The 21,732-nt window shown below is 37.4% G+C and overlaps 1 protein-coding gene across 3 annotated transcripts in view; it reads right to left on the reverse strand.

The window, feature by feature from the left end:
- Positions 1-21,732, reverse strand: part of SGCD (sarcoglycan delta) — a 1,039,631-nt gene that overhangs the window by 402,566 nt on the left and 615,333 nt on the right. For all 3 annotated transcript variants that reach the window (XM_030927838.1, XM_030927837.1, XM_030927836.1), the window contains one exon: positions 10,656-10,844. In XM_030927838.1, the coding sequence (XP_030783698.1) occupies positions 10,656-10,844 (189 nt within the window). The remainder of the gene's footprint in view (positions 1-10,655; positions 10,845-21,732) is intronic.

Consider the following 21,732-nt stretch of genomic DNA (forward strand, 5'->3'; position numbering starts at 1 on the left):
AGGAAGGAAAGGCAAAAATTGTTGTATGGTGAGGAACAAAGAACTTTTTGGTTCAAGGGCCCTACCATGCCATCCAAGATGTATCTAAGAAGTAGGACAGTAGATTTTGGACCAGTTTTCAAACAAAGGACTTCCTATGATGATGGAAATGATCTGTATCTGCTCTAAGATGGCAGCTACTAGCCATGTGTAGCTGTTGAACATTGTGATGTGGCTAGTGTGACTAAATAGATGTCTTTAATGTTAATTTTAAATCCTTAGTGGACAATGCCATTCTAGAAAGACTATTTACAAACAACTCTGAGCCCAGAAATCCTAACTAATGATTCTCAAGCAAACCAACTGATGGGAAACCACCTCATATTTACTGGTTCTGTCTATAGTTTGAATCATCTAACCCCACCCCTGTCTACCATGGAAGGACTGACCTGCAAGTTCTCAGTGGCAGTATGCCCTTGGGATTTGCTACTTCTCCTTTATGATTGCTTAGTAACTCAGTCAGCATGAACAGATCCTTGCAATGTGGCCACAACTTCAGATTTCTGAGAGTTATTCAGAGGTCAAAGCAACATGACCAGTAAGAACTAAAATTTCCAGGTGTGAATGGCTATGTATGATATACAGAGACAAAAAATATTTCCTGGGAGATTTTCTAACATTGTTCCTCTCAATTCTAGGACATAAAAATAACTTTGGTTGTATGAAAACTCTTGTAAGTGGAAAAGGTCATGAATATTGTCCAAATAATAGGATAAAGTTACACAGTAATTTCTTTATAATCGGAATTCAAGCTTTTCAGTTTGACCTCTCCAAAGTCTATAATTTGTAGGCTGTTTGACTTTACTCATGTCAGCTCCTATTCTCATCTTTCCCCATCCCCTCTTTCCACTCCAGTGGCCTAAGCTCTCAATACTAGAACCATTATGCCTGAGACTCCCCAATCAAGTTTAACTTACCAGCTTCCAGACTATAATCACACTGCTTTCTCTGATTTCACCACCATACAAAAGGCCTTATTCATCCTTGAAGACACACCTCAAGAAGTCTTTCAGTGTCCTCTAACTTTAGCTAATTTATTCTTTGTACAATTTTGATACTTCTTTAAAATATGTAATTTGTAGAAAGTATTAAAATTATATATATGTTTTCTTCCCTAGCAAATTATGAGTACTTAAAGTATAGGATTGTTTTATTATAATCTGTAGTTTCTACCCAAAGCATAGTATACTCAACTGTGTGCTTAAGAAATACTGATTCAATTGAAGCAAATATGCCCAATAGGTTGTATAACTTTATAGCAGTTTTGATTCATGTTATTTGCAGTAATTATGATACCCAAATCATCCTTGATGCTTTACATTCTCACAAAGGTATAAAACACAGAAAGTTTCAAACCAAATAGGACATTGGAGAGCCATATCCTAGGACTGACCATGGAATAAAAATAAATTTTTGTTTTTTGTTTTTCTGCATTACAGTTTTTATGGTGCTTTTAAAAAACAACATTTTGGCAATTTTTCATATGGATGGATTGAGCTAATGGATTAAAAGTGACCACAGAGTCGAAGCACTGAGAGATGGAAGCACAATTTTCTCAGTATAGGAAGCACTTCCAAGTCCCCAAGCTAAGCTGGCACTGCTCTGAAGTAGATGCTACTCACACTCACAATATATTAACAGTGTTAAATGAAAAGTATAACTAAAGCCAATAATATCACTTTCACTCATTTACTGAGCAAATCTGTATATTGACTAGGATGAAGTCTCCTGCCTTTAATCTATTTCACACTCCATCATTACCCTTCCTTTCCCATGTAATTAAAATGTAGCAGGTAGTTGATACACAGAGGGAGTGTCTGTATTAAAAAAACTATTCATAATCAAATTCAAGCACTCATCTCATTTATGATCTGTCTACCTTAATAAATCAACTAATACTTCATTTTAGAAGTCATATAAAGCTCTATTAACCCATGTTTATACATTTTAATTTAAAGTGACTGCCTATTCAAAATTTTCTCCCTTTCATTTATTCAATAAACATATTCTAAGTGTCTACCATGTACTTTATAGGCATCCTCACTCACCTTAACTTGGGTAAGACTGGGTCGGTTCCATGAGCTTTCCCAAAACAGATGATGTGTCAGCGTCCTGAGTTACGGAACACGCTGGCCATTCTCTCTGGCTTTTACTGTTTTACAATGTGTCCAAGGAGCGGGGAGGGGGGAGGGATTGCATTGGGAGTTATACCTGATATAAATGATGAATTGATGGGTGCTGACAAGTTGATGGGTGCAGCACACCAACATGGCACAAGTATACATATGTAACAAACCTGCACGTTATGCACATGTACCCTAGAACTTAAAGTATAATTAAAAAAAAAAAAAATGCCTTCCTCTGACCCTCAGTGGATCTTTATCTTACTTCAGGGTAAATAAATCATGTTTTAGACATTCCACTGAATAAATTCAATTTGTCTTCATGAAAAATAGCCCTTGAAAAATGGGCAGCATTGTGTACTGAAGAAGAGCAGTGACTCTAGAGCCAGACTCCCTGCAACCCACCCCAGTTTCATCATTCACTGACTGTGTGATCTTGGGCAAGTTACTGCACTTCTTGGAGCCTCTGCTTCCTCCTCTGTCAAGTGTGGGTAACAATGGCACTTACCTCATAGGGTTTTTATGTGCATCATATGAAAACATTATAAAGTTAGTGCTGTATTAGTTTTATGAAAGAAATTCATTTCTTACATGATCACAAGTGACAATGGTTTGGATTTTATAATATTAATGAATAGAAACTAAAATAGACATCAGGAGATATATATAACTACAGGTATAGGTAGCTATCATTTATTGAGGTCCCACCATATGACCAGCATGATCAGCTACTTGACATCCATTATCTCATATGTGTGGTCTGCAAAAGGCAATCTATAGTTAACACATGTTGAAAGCCTACTGAATAGCAGGCACTGAGCAGGGCTACAACAATGTACAGAGAATAATCTCTGCTACTGAGAGAAGTTTCCAGAGTAGCTGGGGTGCTCAAGTAGGGTCAGAAATCTTTGCTATCCACTTTGGTTCCAACATCCGCAGAATAAGGATGTCTGATGAGGTAACTCCTAAGGTTCCTATTTCATCTAATTTTACAGGTACCGGGATAAGATATCATGCCATCCATTGATGACTCCTAAGCCTTTTGTAGTTTTGCCACTTAATAACCACTTGTGCTAAATGATTGTCTACATGATCAATACTAGAGTATTTTGGAAGGTCTTTGAGGCCAGGTTATTTTGATTGGGCTGGTAGAATGCACTAGCAAAAGTAACAGCTCTCTATTAGAATGAGACTTCACACAGCCTAGGGAAATACAAAATGACAAAAATTAGTGTCCAAACAGGAAGATACCCGAGATGACATCTAGTCCAATGCATGTAATGCTATCCTGGGTTCCAGAAGAGAAAGGCAACGTAGTTCATGGCCAGTTAGGGCTGGGAATCCAGTTTCTGATGCTCAGGGCATCGTGCAATGCCCCACAATATGACAAACTAGCTAACAGACCAGGATCCGTAGTCAGACTGCTTGGGTTTGAATCTCTACTCTGAGGCTTTATAGCTGTGTGATCTTAGATCAAGTTATTGAGCCACTCTCTCCCTTGTAAAGTTGGTATCCAAATAGTAGCAACCTGGATAATGATTAAGTTAGATAATGTTTGCAAACTGTAACTGCAACAGCATAGTGCCTGGCACACAATAAGCCTGCAATAAATAATGATGATGATGATGATGACGACGACGACTACGACAATAGCAAACACTTGTATAAAGTGCTTACTAAGTGCCAAGCTCTAAACAATGCATTTATCACTTCCTCTAATCTTTGCAACAATCCTATGAGGTAGGTATTGGCACAGAGAGGTTGAGAAACGTATCAAAAATCACTGAGTAAGAGGCAGAATCCAGACTTGTACTTAGAACATCTGTCTCTTGAGTTTGAGCCCTGAACTACTATTCTGTCCTGAAGGGTCTCTCATGACTTTCTGTTGTCAATACTGAGTCTTCCTATGTGTCAGATTCTGCTAAAAATGCTTCACATGAATTAACTCACTGGGTCTTCACCAATCGATGAGTAGATATTAAGTTTATACTAAATGCTTATGTTAACCACAACAAATGGACAAAACACAAGGTGGAAACAATGCAAGAAGAAGGTCCTCAGCTACAGAATAAAGAGAAATTAGATAAAAACAAAACATTCAGAACTACCAGGGAACTACTCTAAACAGAAAACATCACTGGGTACCTCAGATGAAAGTGACCTATGACACAGGGTAGGCAAAGGTAACAGGCTATTTTTCCAGCTTCAGGATTCTATTGAAGAGCCAGATCATTATTGCAATTTGGAGGGGAGATACAGTGTAGTGGAAAGGTTGAGACAGGTCAAACACCAGCTTTTCACTTACTAGCTGTCTTTCAGCAAGTCACGCAACTTCTCTGAGCCTTGGGTTTTCAGTGGGGATAACAATATTAAATTGGTAGAGTTATGAAAATTAAAAGATTTTAAGAACCATGTACAGTGAGTAGCACAGAAGAGATATTTAATAAATATTAACTCCTTTGTATAAGCACAATGTGTGATAAACTAAGGTCTATTTGTGGGTGTTTACAGTGTAGGTAAAACACACACTCTCCAATGCATGGAGAAAATTAAATATGTAGTCTCAATCTCCTGCCAGTAATGAATACTGGAATCTTCTGCTAAGAGCAGAGGAAAGCAAAATAACTTTTCTTCTGATTTACCTCTGAGACAAAGAAAACTTGGTAAGATACTTGTCCAGATGGCTATACTGGAAAGGCTCTTCCGGCATGTATCCTTGGGGACAGTACAGAATGCAAGACTGACAAAAAAGTAGAATTCCAGATTTTCAGTCTTGGACAGATCACCAAGTTTTCATGAACACTTACAGATGACATCATTCTTATAGTTCGTCATTACACAGGGGGTTTGATTACAGTGTGAGCTTTCCCAAATCTCAAATTGTTGAACAACCCAAACATACAAAATAATCACTCTTTCCTATGTGTGTGTGTCTGTGTGTGTGTGTGTGTGTGTATGTGTGTGTTTCCCTCAGTAGCTTTAGAGGTACAAGTGGTTTTTGATTACATGGATCAATAATATAGTGGTGACCTCTGGAATTTTAGTGCACCTGTCACCGAGTAGTGTACACTCTACCCAACAGGTAGTTTTTCATCCTTCATCACCCCCCTCCCACCCTCTCCTCTTCTGAGTCTCCAATGTCCATTATACCACTCTCTATGCCTGTGCATACCCATAGCTTAGCTCCCACTTATCAAACAGAACATGTGGTATCAGATTTTTGATTCCTGAGTCACGTCACTTAGAAAAATGGCCTCTGGTTCCATACAACTTGCTATAAAAGCCATTATTTAATTCTTTTTTATGGCTGATGGTGATGTATATTGTATTTTCCTTATCCACTTGTCTGTTGATGGGGACTTTGGTTGGTTCTGTATCTTTGCAGTTGTGAAATATGCTGCAAAAAATATACATACGCAGGTCTTTTTGATATAATGACTTTTTTCCTTTGGGTAGCGACCCAACAGTGAGATTATTGGATCGAATGGTAGGTCTGCTTTTATGCCTTTGAAAAATCTCCAAACTGTTTTCTATAGAGATTGTACTAATTTACATTCCCATCTGCAGTATATAAATATTTCTTCTTCACCACATCCACGCCAACATCTATTTTTTTTATTTTTAATAGTAGCCATTCTGGTTGGGGTAAGGTGGTATCTCATTGTGGTTTTAATTTGCATTTGCCTGAATAGATCTGTTGTACATTTTTTTCATATGTTTCTCAGCCATTTATATCAATTCTTTTGAGAAATGTGTATTCATGCCATTTGCCCACTTTTTAATGAGATCACCTGTTTGTTTTTTCTTGCTCACAGTTCCTTATCAATTCTGAATATTAGTCATTTTGTCAGATGCATAATTTGCAAATATTTTTTCGCACTCCATAGGTTATCTGTCAATTCTGATCATTATTTCTTTTACTGTGCAGAAGCTTTTTAGTTTAATTGGGTTCCATTTATTTATTTTTGTTTTTGTTCCATTTATTTTTGGGGTCTTAGTCATAAATTCTTTGCCTAGGTCAATATCCAGAAGTGCTTTTCCTAGGTTTTTCTTTCTAGAATTTTTATGTTCTAGAATTTTTCAGGTCATTAAGTCTTTCATCCATCTTGAGTTAATTTTTTTCAATACAGTGAGAGAAAAGGATCCAGTTTCATTCTTCTTTGTGTAACTATCCAATTTTCCCAGCATCACTTATGAGAGTGTCCTTTCTCCAATTTATGTTTTTGTATGCATTGTAAAAGATCAGCTGATTTTAAATATTAGGCTTTATTTCTAGGTTCTCTCTTCTGTTCCATTGGTCTATGTGCCTACTTTTATACCAGTATTATGCTGTTTTGGTTACTATAACCTTGCAGTATAATTTGAAGTTCGGTAATGTGATGCCTTCAGATTTGTTCTTTTTGCTTAGAATTACTTTGGCCATTTAGGCTCTTTTTGGTTCCATATGAATTTTAGAAATGTTTTTTCTAATTCTGTGACAAATGATGTTGGTATTCTGATAGGAAGTACATTGACTCTGTAGATTGCTTTGGGCACTATGGTCATTTTCATGATACTGAGTCATTCAATTCATGAGCATGGGATGGTTTTCCATTCCATCTGTTTGTGTTTTCCACAGTTTCTTTCAATAGCGTTTTGTATTTCTCCTTGTAGAGATCTTTTAACCTCCTTAAGTATATTCCTAGGTATTCAAAATTTTTTGTAGCTATTATGAAAGAGATCGAGTGCTTGATTTGATTCTCAGCTTGGCCATTGTTGGTATATAGCAGTGCTGCTCATTTGTATGCACTGATTTTGTAACCTGAGACTTTACTGAATTTAGTTTATCAGATCTAGGAGTCTTTAGAGTTTTCTAGGTATATGCTCATGTAATCAGCAAACAGAGACAGTTTGACTTCCTCTTTTCTAATTTGAATGCCCTTTCCTTCTCTTTCCTGATTGCTCTGGCTAGGACTTCCCCCACACAAATTTTTAAATCTCTTCATAAACTGCTTTACTGCTATCTCATTTTTTTTTCGCTCTTTCTCCAATATAACATTGCTTAATACTTCATTTTTCCCCATGATCTCCACTGTCAGTAAATTATTATTTGTGCAAGAGAATTATAATTCTAAAAGAATATCCTTTATACTGTGATTGATAGAAAATAATGCTTTTAACTTGCAGGGCAAGACCAATTTTCTAACACTTCAGTTCTATTTGCTCAAATGCATTATGGCTATAAAGCACCAATTACGGCTAATGACAGCATTATTCTTACCTCAGTAAGTACTTGGTTTGGTAAAGCTTTAAGGACTCTCAACTTTTGCAATCAATTTAGTTAACTACAGCAAAGAGCTGATTTCATATAGATTATTACCTTAATGTCATATAAGTGGTGCTCAATATACATTTACATATGCTTCTATTAAGCTTTCCAGATAAAACACACTCTAGAAGCTGTATTTGTATAATATCACAGTTGTCAAAGTTTCAGTTCATATTTTCCACTTCCTCTATCCCTAAATCTTACAAGTTCTACAAATTAAATTCGTGACAGCCTTGGTAAAAAATCACAAAAATAAGGGATTAAGAGAAAAGCTTCAAATAGGGGACTAAAGGTATACGTGAGTACTAGCCAAGTTCCATGGAAAAGTCATAAATTCTATTTTGCTTTTTAGGCCCCACCACCCAGCCATCTCACCATCCTAAAACCAGAAATCTTCCAAAATGTCTTCTGATCCCTCAACCCTACATCCAACCAGAAGTCAAGGTATATCAATGCCATCTTTTAAATGTCTTTAAATGCAAGGTCCATGCTACTGTCCTAACTTCAGTATTCGCCTGCTTAATATTGCAACAGAGAAGTTTTCCTAATTTACAAGTTTTTGAAATACAAATTAAGAACATTGCAGAACATGCACATCGACAGATGGCAATCGTGGTCACTGGGACCCAGGGCATCCTCTAGAGCCCTCAGCTCTAACAAACTTTCCCCATTCTATTGCTTCCTCACCTATGCAAGCTCTCTAGAATGTAAATCTGATTACTTCTTGCTGTCTTGCTTAAACATTTCTCTGAATTCTGCTTGTCTTTAAAGAAAGTCAAGTCCAGGCCGGCGTGGTGGTTCACATCTGTAATCCCAGCACTTTGGGAGGCCGAGGTAGGCAGATCACGAGGTCAGGAGATCAAGACCATCCTGGCTAACATGGTGAAACCCCATGTCTACTAAAAATACAAAAAAAAATTAGCTGGGCGTGGTGGCGGGTGCCTGTAGTCCCAGCTACTCAGGAGGCTGAGGCAGGAGAATAGCATGAACCCGGGAGGCGGAGCTGGCAGTGAGCCAAGATCGCGCCACTGCACTCTAACCTGGGCAACAGAGTGAGACTCCATCTCAAAAAAAAAAAAAAAGTAAAGTCCAAGTTGAGAAGTACTGATTGAATCTAACTCAGAAACAGAAGCTAATGTGCTCTAATACTCTAGAACTATTACCTTGGATGCCTACAACCCCATGGAAACAGACCATATAATCTTCCAAAGTTACTACTGCAATATAGAAGATTTTCTGCATTTTTCAAAAGGACTGAACTCTTAGCTGGACGTGATGTCTCATGCTTCTAATCTCAGCACTGTAGGAGGCTGAGGTAGGAGAACTGCTTGAGGCCAGGAGTTTGAGACCAGCTTGGGCCACATAGTGAGACACCCATCTCTACAAACAATTTAAAAATTAGTCAAGCATGATGGTGTGTGTCTATAGTTCTAGCTACTTGGGAGATTGAGATGGGAGGATTGGTTGAGCCCAGGAGTCCATGGCTGCAGTAAGCTATGATCGTACCACTGTCCTCCAGTCTCCGTGAAAAAGTGAGACCCTGCCTATACATAAATACATACATACATACATAAAGAAAAATTTTTTAGAAAGAATTGAATTAGTTTCTCCCCTCAAGATAGAAATTTGTAACATCAAAGTAATTTTTTTTTGTTTTTATAGTTTCTTAACTGTTACCACAAATACTAAAAAGTGAGCCATTCTGAGGCCTGAAGCAGTATCTGTAACCTTGGTTTATAGAGTCCTAACTAAGTCAAGCACCAAGAAACCCTAGCATGAGTGATGGACAAAGCTACACAAAGAAAAGACGCAGCCTTTGCCTTTCTCAAAGTTCAGTTTGTCTGGGAAATACATGTAAAAATTATTATCTGGAATGGTAAATACAATAAGAGATACACAAATGGAACCACAGGAGTATCAAGACAAGTTTTACCAGACAGGGAAGACAGAGATAAGCACTCTAAACAGAAGAAAATGTATGAGCAAAGGCAAGAAAGTGTGACTATGCATAGGTTGTCAAGGATAAAAATGAATTTTGTAATTTAGAAAATGCAAATATCCACTATGATATTTGGGATTGTCACATGAAAACTTTACTGTTACTTTGTAAAGGTCATGTTTATTTATCAAACAAGACGGTTTTCCTATTTGTTTGTTAAGTGGTTTGTTTTTTGGTTTGTTATTTGTTGCTTGGTTGCAATGATGAGATCTTGCTATGTTTCCCAGACTGATCTTGAACTCCTGGCCTCAAGTGATCCTCCTGACTCAGTCTCCCAAAGTGCTGGAAATTAGGCATGAGCCAGTGTGCCTGACCTGGGAGTTATTTTTATTGTCAATCTATATTACTTACTTTTGACATCAGAACAAGAAAGGAAATTATGCTCAGTACAGCAGACTGCTGCCCAGTATTTCCTCATTAATGAGTTAGACTACTTACATTGCTAGTATAGATCAGAATTTCTAGGTATAAAACCCCTAAATAACTCCAAAAGTCATTTTTCCAGGATTTTCTTTTCATTTGAACTACAACAGTAAATGTCCAGTCCGTACAGGGACTCCAAACACCAATAGCAAGAGTTTTACTGAAGACACATAAACCCCAATTCTTAAAAAAAAAAAAAAAAGAACCACAGCTACATTCCTCTAATTAATGTCTTACCCAGACCAGTAGCAAAGAGGATCATCCTCCGAAAAATTGAGGATATTCGTAACTAACCGAGTGATGGATAATCAAGCATAAATAGTTAAAATTTTTAGATAGATAATGCTCACAGTATAATTTTACTCAAATGTTTCAACTCTCTACTTCAAAAAACCTTTTATAATTACTACAATTGGTGAAAACTTAATACTTCGAATTTATTCTCTATTTCTTTATTATTTAATCAAAGTGCTTGAAAGCTACAAGCTACAGAAACTGTTATTAAAAGGGAGGGATAACACACAGGAAATTCTAAAGGAGGGAAATATCTCTAAGTTGGATTACTAGCCCCTGAAGAATTGAGATTAGATAGAAGTCAATACCCATATTTGATCTGAACAGAAATGTTCTTTCACCAAAACACGAGGTTACAGATCTTCTGAGTGCTACTGTAATAACATCACTTTTCCACATTCCTTCATCATCTTGCCCCAAGCTTCCCCTCCCCAAAGAGAGCTAAACAAACCTAGATGGTTTTACTTACAATTGTGAAGTTCATGACTTTGAGAATCCAGATGGTCATGGCCAAGTTCACCAGTATTAAAATCATGAGGAGCAGGACAAAGAAATACAGGCATCGTTTCCGCCAGCCGTAAATCCCCACCTTGTACACCTGTGGCCCCTCGGAGCCGGGCATGGTGCTCCGCTGGTGAGTGTACTGTTCCTGAGGCATCTGAAATAAACGAGGCGAGAGAGAAGCACTCATGTTAAACCACTGAGAGAAGAGAAAAAAAATAAAGGAAAAAAAATCAACTGATGAAGAGATATGGCTGGCTGCTGTCTACATTTACACCCTCCAACAACTCTAAAAATCTGTTTCCTCTGGACCAAAGTGGCTTCTCTGGATGCTAGCTTGAGGCTTCTCATTTAACACAGCCGTGACTTCTGATGTGCACTGATACAGCCACAGTCGCACACATACTGGGCGGAAAGGGACTCCTAGGAGGCCGTTTTCCAGATGACTCAGAATTCCAACATCTTTCTGGTGGAGATGCTCAAAGACCTACCAAACTGAAGGAAAAATTTAGAATGACTGAAGAAAATAAGGTAACCCCAGCAGTCCACCTTAGTAATATAAAAATATTATTCAGGCAGTTTATTTGGGGGTTTAAGAAATTTCGAACGCAATCATTCTGTATTGCCAGTCAGTGGCAACAGTGGCTGCTTTGACCGCTCCTCTATTTCAGATTTAAAAGGGGTCCTTGCAGACACACAGCTGGAATCCCACTTGATTTGGGAATCTTCAACAAGTGATAGTCTAGTAAATACCTAACTACCCCCTGAGTTAGTCTTTTTGAGGTAGTCAATTCTAATCATTATCAGGCAACTTATTTAAGAAGCATAAAGGAGGGTCAAAGTCAAGTAAAATGTGAACATTAGTTCATAGGCTAATGAGAGGATGAACTAGTTAAATGCTAAGCAAAGTAGAGAGAGAGAAATTAGAAAAATATTTGTCAATATGTTATAAAGTAATATGTTGATGCCCTTTAGAATAAGGAAGGTTTCCCAAGTCCCTGCTGTTGACACAAATTATCTTTATCCTAGAATTACTAATTAAGTGCCAACACAAATGTAGGTAAACATATCACTTCTATCCAATTCTAAAACCAAAACAAATTTTAAAATTAAATATAAATGAAGCTAGAAAATACCTATCACTCAAACTAGAAAATAACAAAGTACTACAAAGGATGATTTGCCTTAAACTAAATCACATGAATGTGGTACCAAGGGCTCTGGCACAAGGTCTCCTGAGCACAGCATCTCTACTCTGTCATAAGCCATGTGATAACCCACCGCCTATCTCCATTCAGATAATGATACAGCCCTTATTTTTACTACATTTGGCTGTCATGTAAACACACTGCATTCTCTACAAATAAGACCTACTCCATTTATTTTCTTCTCAGCCAATAGTAATAAATTAGTAATATGTGGTGCCAAAGTGGCCATAATGAAAACCAAAATGCGGGCGCTAAAATCACATCCTTGGTTATTAGGATATCTTCCAGATGGTTGAGAATATGATTATTTTTTGGTTTTTAGATAATCATTAAAATGGACACATAAAATCTAAAAATCCCATAGAGAATTCACGGCCGTTAGGCATCAGTGGAATTCCATTTGAAAAACTGAGTGAATTCTTCCTTATGGCTAACTAAAATGCTCCATAAAGGCCTACATGGCATCTGACTCTTTCGAAACACATACTCTAGCGCCGAAATCGGTACCTAGTATGAGTACATGTTGGAATATGTGTGTAGAATGATTGAATGGAAAACAGAATGCATAAATGCTGACCCAATGAATGATTTCCCATCTGCTACTAGCTCTGCTGCTGTCTGGGGGTATATAAAGGTTCAAGCTAAATACCATGGGCAGGTTCTTGTTTGTGTACTTGCAAATTTTCACTTCAGGCTCCCAAAGCACTGGGTTCTCAGCCAGGCAGTGAGCTTTGTGGTGTAAGAGGATCTCAGTTTTAAATCTCAGCTTCTGATAATTCCTCTGCAGATCAGGGATGTGTTATAAGGAGACGGGAACACAACACAGTCATCAATCACTGGCCTTTTTAAAACATGAAGATCAAATAAAAGTGAAAAGAATGCTTTATAAGCCTGAAAGAAATTAGATTTTTATTTTCCATCAAATCATATTCTGTGAAATAAGAAAACGATCACAGAATCTTAGAATCACGTGTGCAATTTCCTTTGATATTTATCAACTAATTGTGAATGAGCCAAATTAGGATTAGAGAAGTTAACCTGCTTGTTCAGGGCTAAAGGATTTGTGGCAGGGTGAGGTCTTGAACAATAATCTGGAATTCTCATAGGCAAGAGAAACAGTGAGAAATTCTTTACAAATAAGAGTGCAGAAGCTGGTGATATTGCCACTATACGAGTTGACTTTTCTTTGTCATTCAACCCAACTGATGGTGTCATTACATAAACATAGTTGTAAAATGGAAACGACATGTTCAATAAATGTTTATAAGAGGATGGAAGTATAGATAGCATGCTTGTGATGTCTTGTTTTCATACACATACTGGTAGAACTTGGCAGAATGCAGTGATTTTTTGACTAAGGGTTCTCAGCCCTGGATGTACATCAGAGTTACTGATGGAGCTGTTAAAAACATTTGTACTCAGCTGGGCACGGTGGCTCATACCTGTAATCTCAGCACTTTGAGAGGCCAAAGCAGGGGGATCGCTTGAGGTCAGGAGTTTGAGACCAGCCTGGCCAACATGGTAAAACTCTGTTTCTACTAAAAACACAAAAATTAGCTGGGCATGGTGGCGGGCACCTGAAATCCCAGCTACTCAGGAGGCTGAGGCAGGAAGAATTGCTCCAACCTGGGAGGTAGAGGTTGCAGTGAGCCAAGATTGCACCACTGTACCCCAGCCTGGGCAACAGAGTGAAGACTTTGTCTCAAAAAATAAATAAGTAAATAAAATTTTAAAAACACACATCTGTACTCAGGTTAAGTAACAATCACAGAGGTGGCACCCAGGCATCAGTATTTATTAAAGCTTCCCAGGTAATTCTAAGAGTAGACAGGATTGCATGCCATTGGTCTAGAATAATGCCACTCAACCCTAATTATGCATCAAAACTCAAAAGAAACTGAACAAATACGGTACAAATTTTGAGCTCCATTATCAGAATCTGGAGCTGAGGGTGAAACATTGTGAAAAATCTCCCAGGAGATTCTAAACATTTGGGACATCTAAAAAATGGCTTTCAATTTTTCATAGGGTAATCATTGTAAGACAAAGTCTTGAAAGAAACTCTAGTGTGTAAAATAGCAAAAAAAAAAAAAAAAAAAAAAAAAAAGCAGAGTTCCTCTGCTTAAAGCAGGGTCTGGCTACCCTTGAGGCATCTCTGCAGAATCCTTTGCTCCTGGGAACTACTAATTCTGTCCAACACAAAATTGACCAGCTGTGAAACTCAAGACCCAGAGGAAGCAGCTCCCTTTCAAGTCATACAGCAAATTAGAAGCTGAGCAGGGATTATAACTTGGATCTTTTGCTGCATGGTATAGTGACTTATTGCATGTCATCTCTACCACACCCCCTTTAATAAGTCCCATGAAACAGAATACTCCAGTCTCCAACTCATTAAAATACATAAGAAAGAAACAGTGAAGGGGATGAACACTTTTCTACAAATAATTATAATAGGAGGCCTTTCCATGCAAACATATGGTAATGGATACATCTGTTATAAAGAATCCTGCATGGAAAGGGAAGTTTAGATATGCTGAGTATATTCATTTTTCTAATCAAAAATTAAAACTTGTTGAAAGATAAAAACAAAGACGAATGACAATCTCCAGTCTATCATTCTTCTTATTCCTTCCTGGAACAAATTTACTGTCCAGGGAATTGAAGTTAAAATTTTAATTCCTCACTCGGGCAGGCCCCAGGCCTTTGAAGGCCCTAGGAGAGGCCCCAGTAAAACATGACAATGGTCATACAATTTAAGTTAAAAATTTTAAAAGATAGAAAAATTTTTAAAGATATTTTAAAATTTTTTAAAGATATTTTAAAGATATAAAATTTTTAAAAGATGTTTTAATTGCAACTTGCTAAACTCTATCTTTTTCTACTCTGACTTTCCCTCATGTTAGCTCTGGAGGATTTACATGCATTTTGGAGATCTAAGAAGAAGCTGGCTTAGTGGTTTATATAGTTTGAATGCAGAATATATTTACATGGTTTGCAGTACTTCCCGGTAGAGGTACATTACTGCTAGCTCTCCTGGTGTAGGAATGTCTTCTAGGAAAATTCCTTCCACCCATAGCATGGTGACAGGAAGGAACAGGACCAAAGGACACGATGCAATGTAAACATGACCTACAATGGCCAGCACCAGAAATACATTGGTAGTAGAAAAGACAGAAGCTAGTCAAAAGTATATTTGATAATCATCAGATATGTAAAATTTCAAAAGTAGAATTCAACTGTCATTGATGCCTCATCAAAACAAATGCTCTGTCAAGAATATATTGAATTTGGCATACATAATCATAAATGTTCCATATGTGTTTTATTTTGTATGGGAATTATGGAAAATAAAATTAACCAGAATACTTGGGTTTGTAGGTTATGTATACCATGTATATCTCTGCGTAAAGTTGTGTGCATTCTACATTACAACCACCAATATTTTAAAAGTTTTGTCAAAATTGCCATAAAAATAATTATCTTTCCATTGTCTATACAGAAAGTAATATGGCATATAATTGTCATATGAAGAGACAATTAAAGGCCATACAACCAAAAAGTACAGAAAAAGTATATGAAGCAGTTAATTATTAGCAATATTATCCTTCCTGATTTTGTGATGTCTTTTAAAAATTAATAATTTAATTTCCTTTCTCTAAGTACATATTCATGTTGTTAACTTGTATGTATTCCTAATATTTTTAGCTTTTTCTTATCCCAATTGTTTTTAGCAGTAAGGTATTTTTAAGTTACGGTGTGTATTTTTAGATATAATGCTATTGCACAATAGTATACTACAGTATAAAGATAAACTTTATCTGAACTGTGAAATCCAAATATTTGTGTGATTCACCTTATTGTCATGTTTGTTTTAAAGGAAATAAAGCAAATGTATTTTTTAGCCAAATACATTTGTTCAGTGAATGAATGAGTGTACATTTGTTCAATGAATAAATGAATAAAAATCAAGCCAACATTAAACAGTAAAGTGTATTCTCTAGTAATCAGTAAATAGTTATATCAGAAGAAGTAAAAACTTATACAACTTTGTTTTTCCAAAGGCACATACAATTATACTAATGTTAAGCAGGCTTAAATCCAAAGCATTACTCCTTCATAAAGCTATTTTCAGTGCTGACCTGTTTATAAACAAATCCATTTGACTTAAGGATCATCTGTTTCTCTCACACAAAATGTAAGAGGATTATATGTCCCAAAGAATGAATACAGTAAAATTTCCTGTTGTTTTACCATTGGATAGGAAGAAACTACCAAAAGACAAGACAGTGTTATATAATATAACTGCCCACAATCATTAATTAATTAAATAGTTGTCAAATATTTTAGATGTACAGTTTCCCAAGAAGGTCATTCTGAATGGTCATATTACTAAAGCATGCTTTGGAGAGCTGTAACCTCATGGTCTCAGTCATTCAAATGTTCCTACCTGGGATTACAAATGTTCCTACCTGGGATTGCATAGCATTACAGAGTCAAGGCTTTATATTAATTTAATGTAGCAATCTCAAGGGTTGACTCAGACTTGTGCAGAACCTCCTTCGAGGCTGTGTGGCCCTGTGTAACTTCTATCACTTCAGCCACCACCAACACCTCAGTGACTCTGTGATGACTATACAGCCATCTCCAGTAGCCTCATCAGGGCTCAACACCAGTCTGAGGAGCCTCCTAACTTTATACAAATCCCACCCACTGTGAAGTTGTCACAGAGATCTTTGAACCAGGCCCAGCCTACGTGATACCAGGACCTAGCCATTGTCCATCTAATCAAGGATGCTACATGAGCTTCAAAGTGATGAGTCTGACATCTTCGACAAGTCTTTAATATCTTCACAGAGAAACGGCTCTGATCGGACTCAAGTGATATTAATTTTATACCATGCTGACTTTCCTTCCTATACTTGGTAAGACTCAAATGGCTACTGTGAAAATCTATTATTGCTCCTCTTACAGGTCATCAAGAAGATATAGGGACAAAAAGGGGTCGTGGGGGCAGGAGCATCCACAGCTGCTCCGCTTTATGAGGCTAAGCACACACTCTAGTCTAATACTGTTGAAGTGGTCACTTTTTGTTTGCATCTTCATTCCCACAGGGCTCTTCTTCAGGAGAACAACAAATGTTTTCCTTTTTTGCCCCCTGGAAATAGTTACAGTATCTACATTACCCATTTGCTGTGCAAAAATGCATTATGTTTTCAGGGATGATTTATGGACAAACAAACAACAACAAAAAACCCAGTAAACTTCCTAAAAACACATCAATGCCATCAAGTTTCCTAATGATCTTTCTTTTGGGCCCGTAAAATTGTATGGGCCATGATCAACTCTACCATAAGGCAGAGCTGAGAACAAGAAGGGGCACTGGCAGGCATTTTACTAATGTTCGACTCTGCTTGTCCAACATTATGGAACAAGGCTTCATAATCTCTTGTTCCATAAAGGAATTTATGGGGGTGGGTACTATGAGTGCAGTTCTCTGTTCAGTTATGCACTGTCAGGGAGAGACATGGCCAAGTACAGAGTTGATCTTCAAAAAAAAATTCCAATCCCAATCTGTTTTTCAACAGTAAAATATTTCTGTATTTTGGTATCTACTATATACATCAGTAGGTCCTAGAGATAGAGACCTTCAAAAGGATGAAAATGATCATATTCTGCTTTCATCAAGCTCATATTTTAACGAGAGATGGATGATAAACAATAATGGACAATAATGAAACACCTAGAACTAAAGTCAGGTGTCAGGAAGAAACGAAGAGGTACCTGTAATAGAGAATAGAAGGTGACTCACTCTGGTTATGGAAGGTCATCCTGATAAGGAGACAATTAAGATGATACCTGGGGGTGGGGGCAAGCTTTTCAGCAGAAGACAGAGCAAGCACTATGGCCTGAAGAACTCAAGCTCAAGAGTTGGATTGAATGAGCTCAGAGGAGAGGGTGAGAGGTGAGTTTGTAGAAAGAGGTAGGGCACCTCCCAGGTTCTAACAGGGAGTAGAGAAAAATACAGCAAGACTGATGGCTACATTATCTACTTTAAGAATAAGACAAGTGATACACATCAAGTAAGTTTTTATTTTTTTTGGTGATGCTACAGGTTAAAATTTGGTGAATTTAAAAGTAAACATGAATTATGTAACTATGAAATTGTAACCAGTTTATATAAATAGTAGGCATAGGTTCCCTCAAAGACTCATTACAGTTTCTAGAGTTTGTTGTGGAATCTGAGCCATTTTGGATCATCCTGGTACAGAAATAGTCATCCATTAGCCATATTAGTTTTTAGGTCTCTGATTTAAAACTATTTGCTTTCAAGGTTTTTTATTCGGTCATCCATATCAGGCATTAGTCTTGGATCACAAATGTTTGGCACAATTTAGACAATGGTAACAAATTCATCACTTTTAGTTTTGATGTAACAACATTTCTTACAGAATTCATCCAGAAAAGCAAGCACCTATTTATGTGAACTAGCCCGGGAATGGCGGAATGGCAGTTTCTTTTATACAAATATTCGGATTAACTTAATAGTTATATATTCCAATTCTTAGCTAAAATATGTAATACCTCACAAATTCAACAAGTGCATGTATTTAAAAGAATCAAAGAACATGCAGTTAAACAACTCTCTCATTCATACCTTCAGCCTCCCTGCACTGAGGCAACCAGTATTATCAGCTTATTTCTTATCCTTATAGAAATGTTTAATACCTATTCAGGCTTTATTCAATATAGATGTTCAGTGCATGCGCACATTTATATATATTTTTTTACACAAACAAGAGCATATTTTACATAATGTTCTAAATCTAACTTGGTTCACTTAACTGATAGTCCCATAAAAACATTAAAAAAAAATTAAAAAAGAAACCACTGTTTTAAATGGTATGGATCTATGATATTTAACTTAACCAGCTCAGAGACAAACAGTGAGGTTGTTTCCAGTCATTTTTTGTTACCTATCATAATGAACATGTGACTTTTTCTACTTGTTCTTGGAAATCAGTCTTGTGAAGAAAACAGAGAAGCAGCAGAAGGGAACAGTGCTGAGGTGTTAAGGAGCTCCTGTTTAAGGGATAGTTGGGGAAATCCTGTCCATCCCAGAGAGATTTGAGAATGAAACACGAAGAAGCAAGAGAGTAAAGCATGAGGATGTCTGGGGAAACATTTCAGTCGGAGGAAACTGGACCAGCAAGTGCAAAGGTCCTGAGGCAGGAGCTCGCTTGGCAGGCCAGGACGACAGTGTGGCTAGATCAGAGTGGACCGGAGGAGGATGTTTAAAAATAAGCTTGGGTACAGGCAGAAGGGGAAAGAAGCGGAAGCTTAGAGCCACAGTAAAAACTTCAGGTATGATACAGAAAGCAACAGTAACCACTGCAGAACCTAGGCATGGAAATGGCATAAGATTTTTACTTCAGGATCACTCTAGTGTTCTCTAGGGAATGGGCTGTAGGAGTGAGAATGAAGTGTAGAGAACAGGGGCCCATGACTACTGCAATCATCTTCAGAGAGGTGACAGTGACCCAGGCCTACAGACAGGTGGGTGAGAAGGTGGGGAGTTGCCATATTTGGAATCTTGTGGGAAAGCAGAGCTAATAGGATTCTCTGTGGCTTGAGACAAGAGGCGTCGAAAAGGACAGCAGTCAAGGAGAACCCCAAGGTTTCAGCATAAGCAGCCAGTTGCACAAGGGTGCCCCATGGGGAACAACATGAGGATAGAAGGCTTGGAGGGCAGAAGGGGGATGGAGTGTGCAGGGGAATGATGGGGGAAGAGACAGGTGTGTCAATGTTGAAGGCACATGAGATTCCAAAGAGATGGTAAGAGGTAGTGATAAGGAGACAGATAAACAAGATCACTACAATGGCACTACCAGGAATTAGCAGATACACAAGTGCATACATTCCTGCAACACTATGGGAGATCAATATAATTAAAACCATTTCATAAATGAAGAAACTAAGGTCCTAAGGAATGCAAGAGTATTCTCAAAGACCCCTAGCTAGTAAGTTGGTTAGGGTCTGAACTTAAACTGAGGCCCAGTTTTCTCTCCATTACTCATAGGCTGAAAAAAGACTTAACTTTTCCTGAATACAAAGTAAGGTATTTAGAATTACCATAGACGCATATTCAGTGTGAAATGCATTTGAAACACTGCCACCACCTGCAAATATGTACTGTCCTTCAGTTCCTCCCCTGATGCTGTTCAAGGCATCTGAGATACATCAATGAGCAAGAACAAAGAGTTCTGATCTCATAGCGGCTGAAAGAGGTAGTGATGGGGAGACAGAAAACAAACATAAACACCAGAGAATATTATACTTATGTCACAAGGAGATTAATGCTATGAGGAAAAGTCCCACCTCCGTAAAAAAAAAAAAAAAAAAAAAAAAAAAAGACACAAAAAAATAGACCAGCAGTACCAGGGGTTGGGGAATACAGCAGGCTCAATATTTAAAAGCATAGGAAAGGTTGACCTCATGGAAAAGGCTATAGTTGAACGAAGACTTGAAGGCATTGCAAGAATTGTTGAAGATTTGGCTCTACATAAAACTAGCCTGGTCCTTGATGTTGCAAGGTGAGGACCAGAAAATAATATATGAACTGAATGCCCTTGGGCAGCAAAATAATCTTAAACATCTGATCGCAGATATAATGGTGCCATTTTCATATGGAAACAATGCTATGTCTACCCCATCATAGCCACTTCTGTGGTTAGCTTTCTTAATAGTAGTGGTAAATACTCTCAGCAAACCAGCTACTTGGTGTTGTACAAGGTCGGTGCTTTCTAAAACCCCATGGATGATTCCCACCAGAACCAGATAATGACAATAGGAGTCAAGCTACTACAGCTCTTCTGTGGCTTGGGGACCAAGCTGTGTAATAAAATAATAATGAACATGACTCAAACACTTGAGATCAGAGAGTGACACACAGGGCCTAAAGGGAACATGGACAATATAAAATCCAAATCCTTATTTAACAGATGGTAAAACAAGGTTCAGGGAGGTGAAGTGACTTAATTAAGGTCACAGAGTAAGGCAGTAACAAAACCAAAGTCAGCTAAACTGAAAACCAATGTTTCCCATAAATTCCAGGTTTCTATCTTTTCCGCTTGAACTCCTGGTTTCACATTACTTTCACCAACCATCTACAGACAGATTTTTTGAGCAATACTTAGAGACAAATTGAAAAAAAAAAAAAATCACTTTTCTAACATAAAGAAAGCACACATAAATGACAAACACTTGTATAATGGTACTATGTACTAGTCATTGTTCTACATGTATTTAATCCTCACAGACATATAATTAGTACCTGCCTCACAATCATTTCTATTTTACAGTTGAGCCAATGAGAAAGAGTGGTTAAGTAATCTACCCCAAATCTCTTTGCTTGTTAAAGGCATAGCAAGCATTTGAACCCAGAGTGTTTGGCTAGAAAATCAGTTCGTTCATTTCTTATATTCAATGCTTCTAGATAGATGTGAATAATTGATTATAACAATGTGATTACTAATGAAAACGATATTTTTGTGACTGTATTAGCTAGAAGTTCTCAGTACGGATATTGATTTTAAGACACATTATTGAATACCTGTTGAGTGACTACTGTATTCCAGCCAGAGTGCAAGTTACTCTAAGTACAGATGTTGTGTCTCAGGTCATAAACCATGCTTGATATGTCTCTAAAACCTATACATTTTTACAGCATCACAAAAAGCAGTTACAACAAATTAGGCACATCCTTCTATAGTGATTCAATAGTTTCATAAAATTAGAATTGATCCAGTAGATTCTACCTTGACAATTATGTTTGGCAAG

Source organism: Rhinopithecus roxellana, chromosome 3 (genome assembly GCF_007565055.1).
Source record: "Rhinopithecus roxellana isolate Shanxi Qingling chromosome 3, ASM756505v1, whole genome shotgun sequence".
Taxonomy (NCBI): domain Eukaryota; kingdom Metazoa; phylum Chordata; class Mammalia; order Primates; family Cercopithecidae; genus Rhinopithecus; species Rhinopithecus roxellana.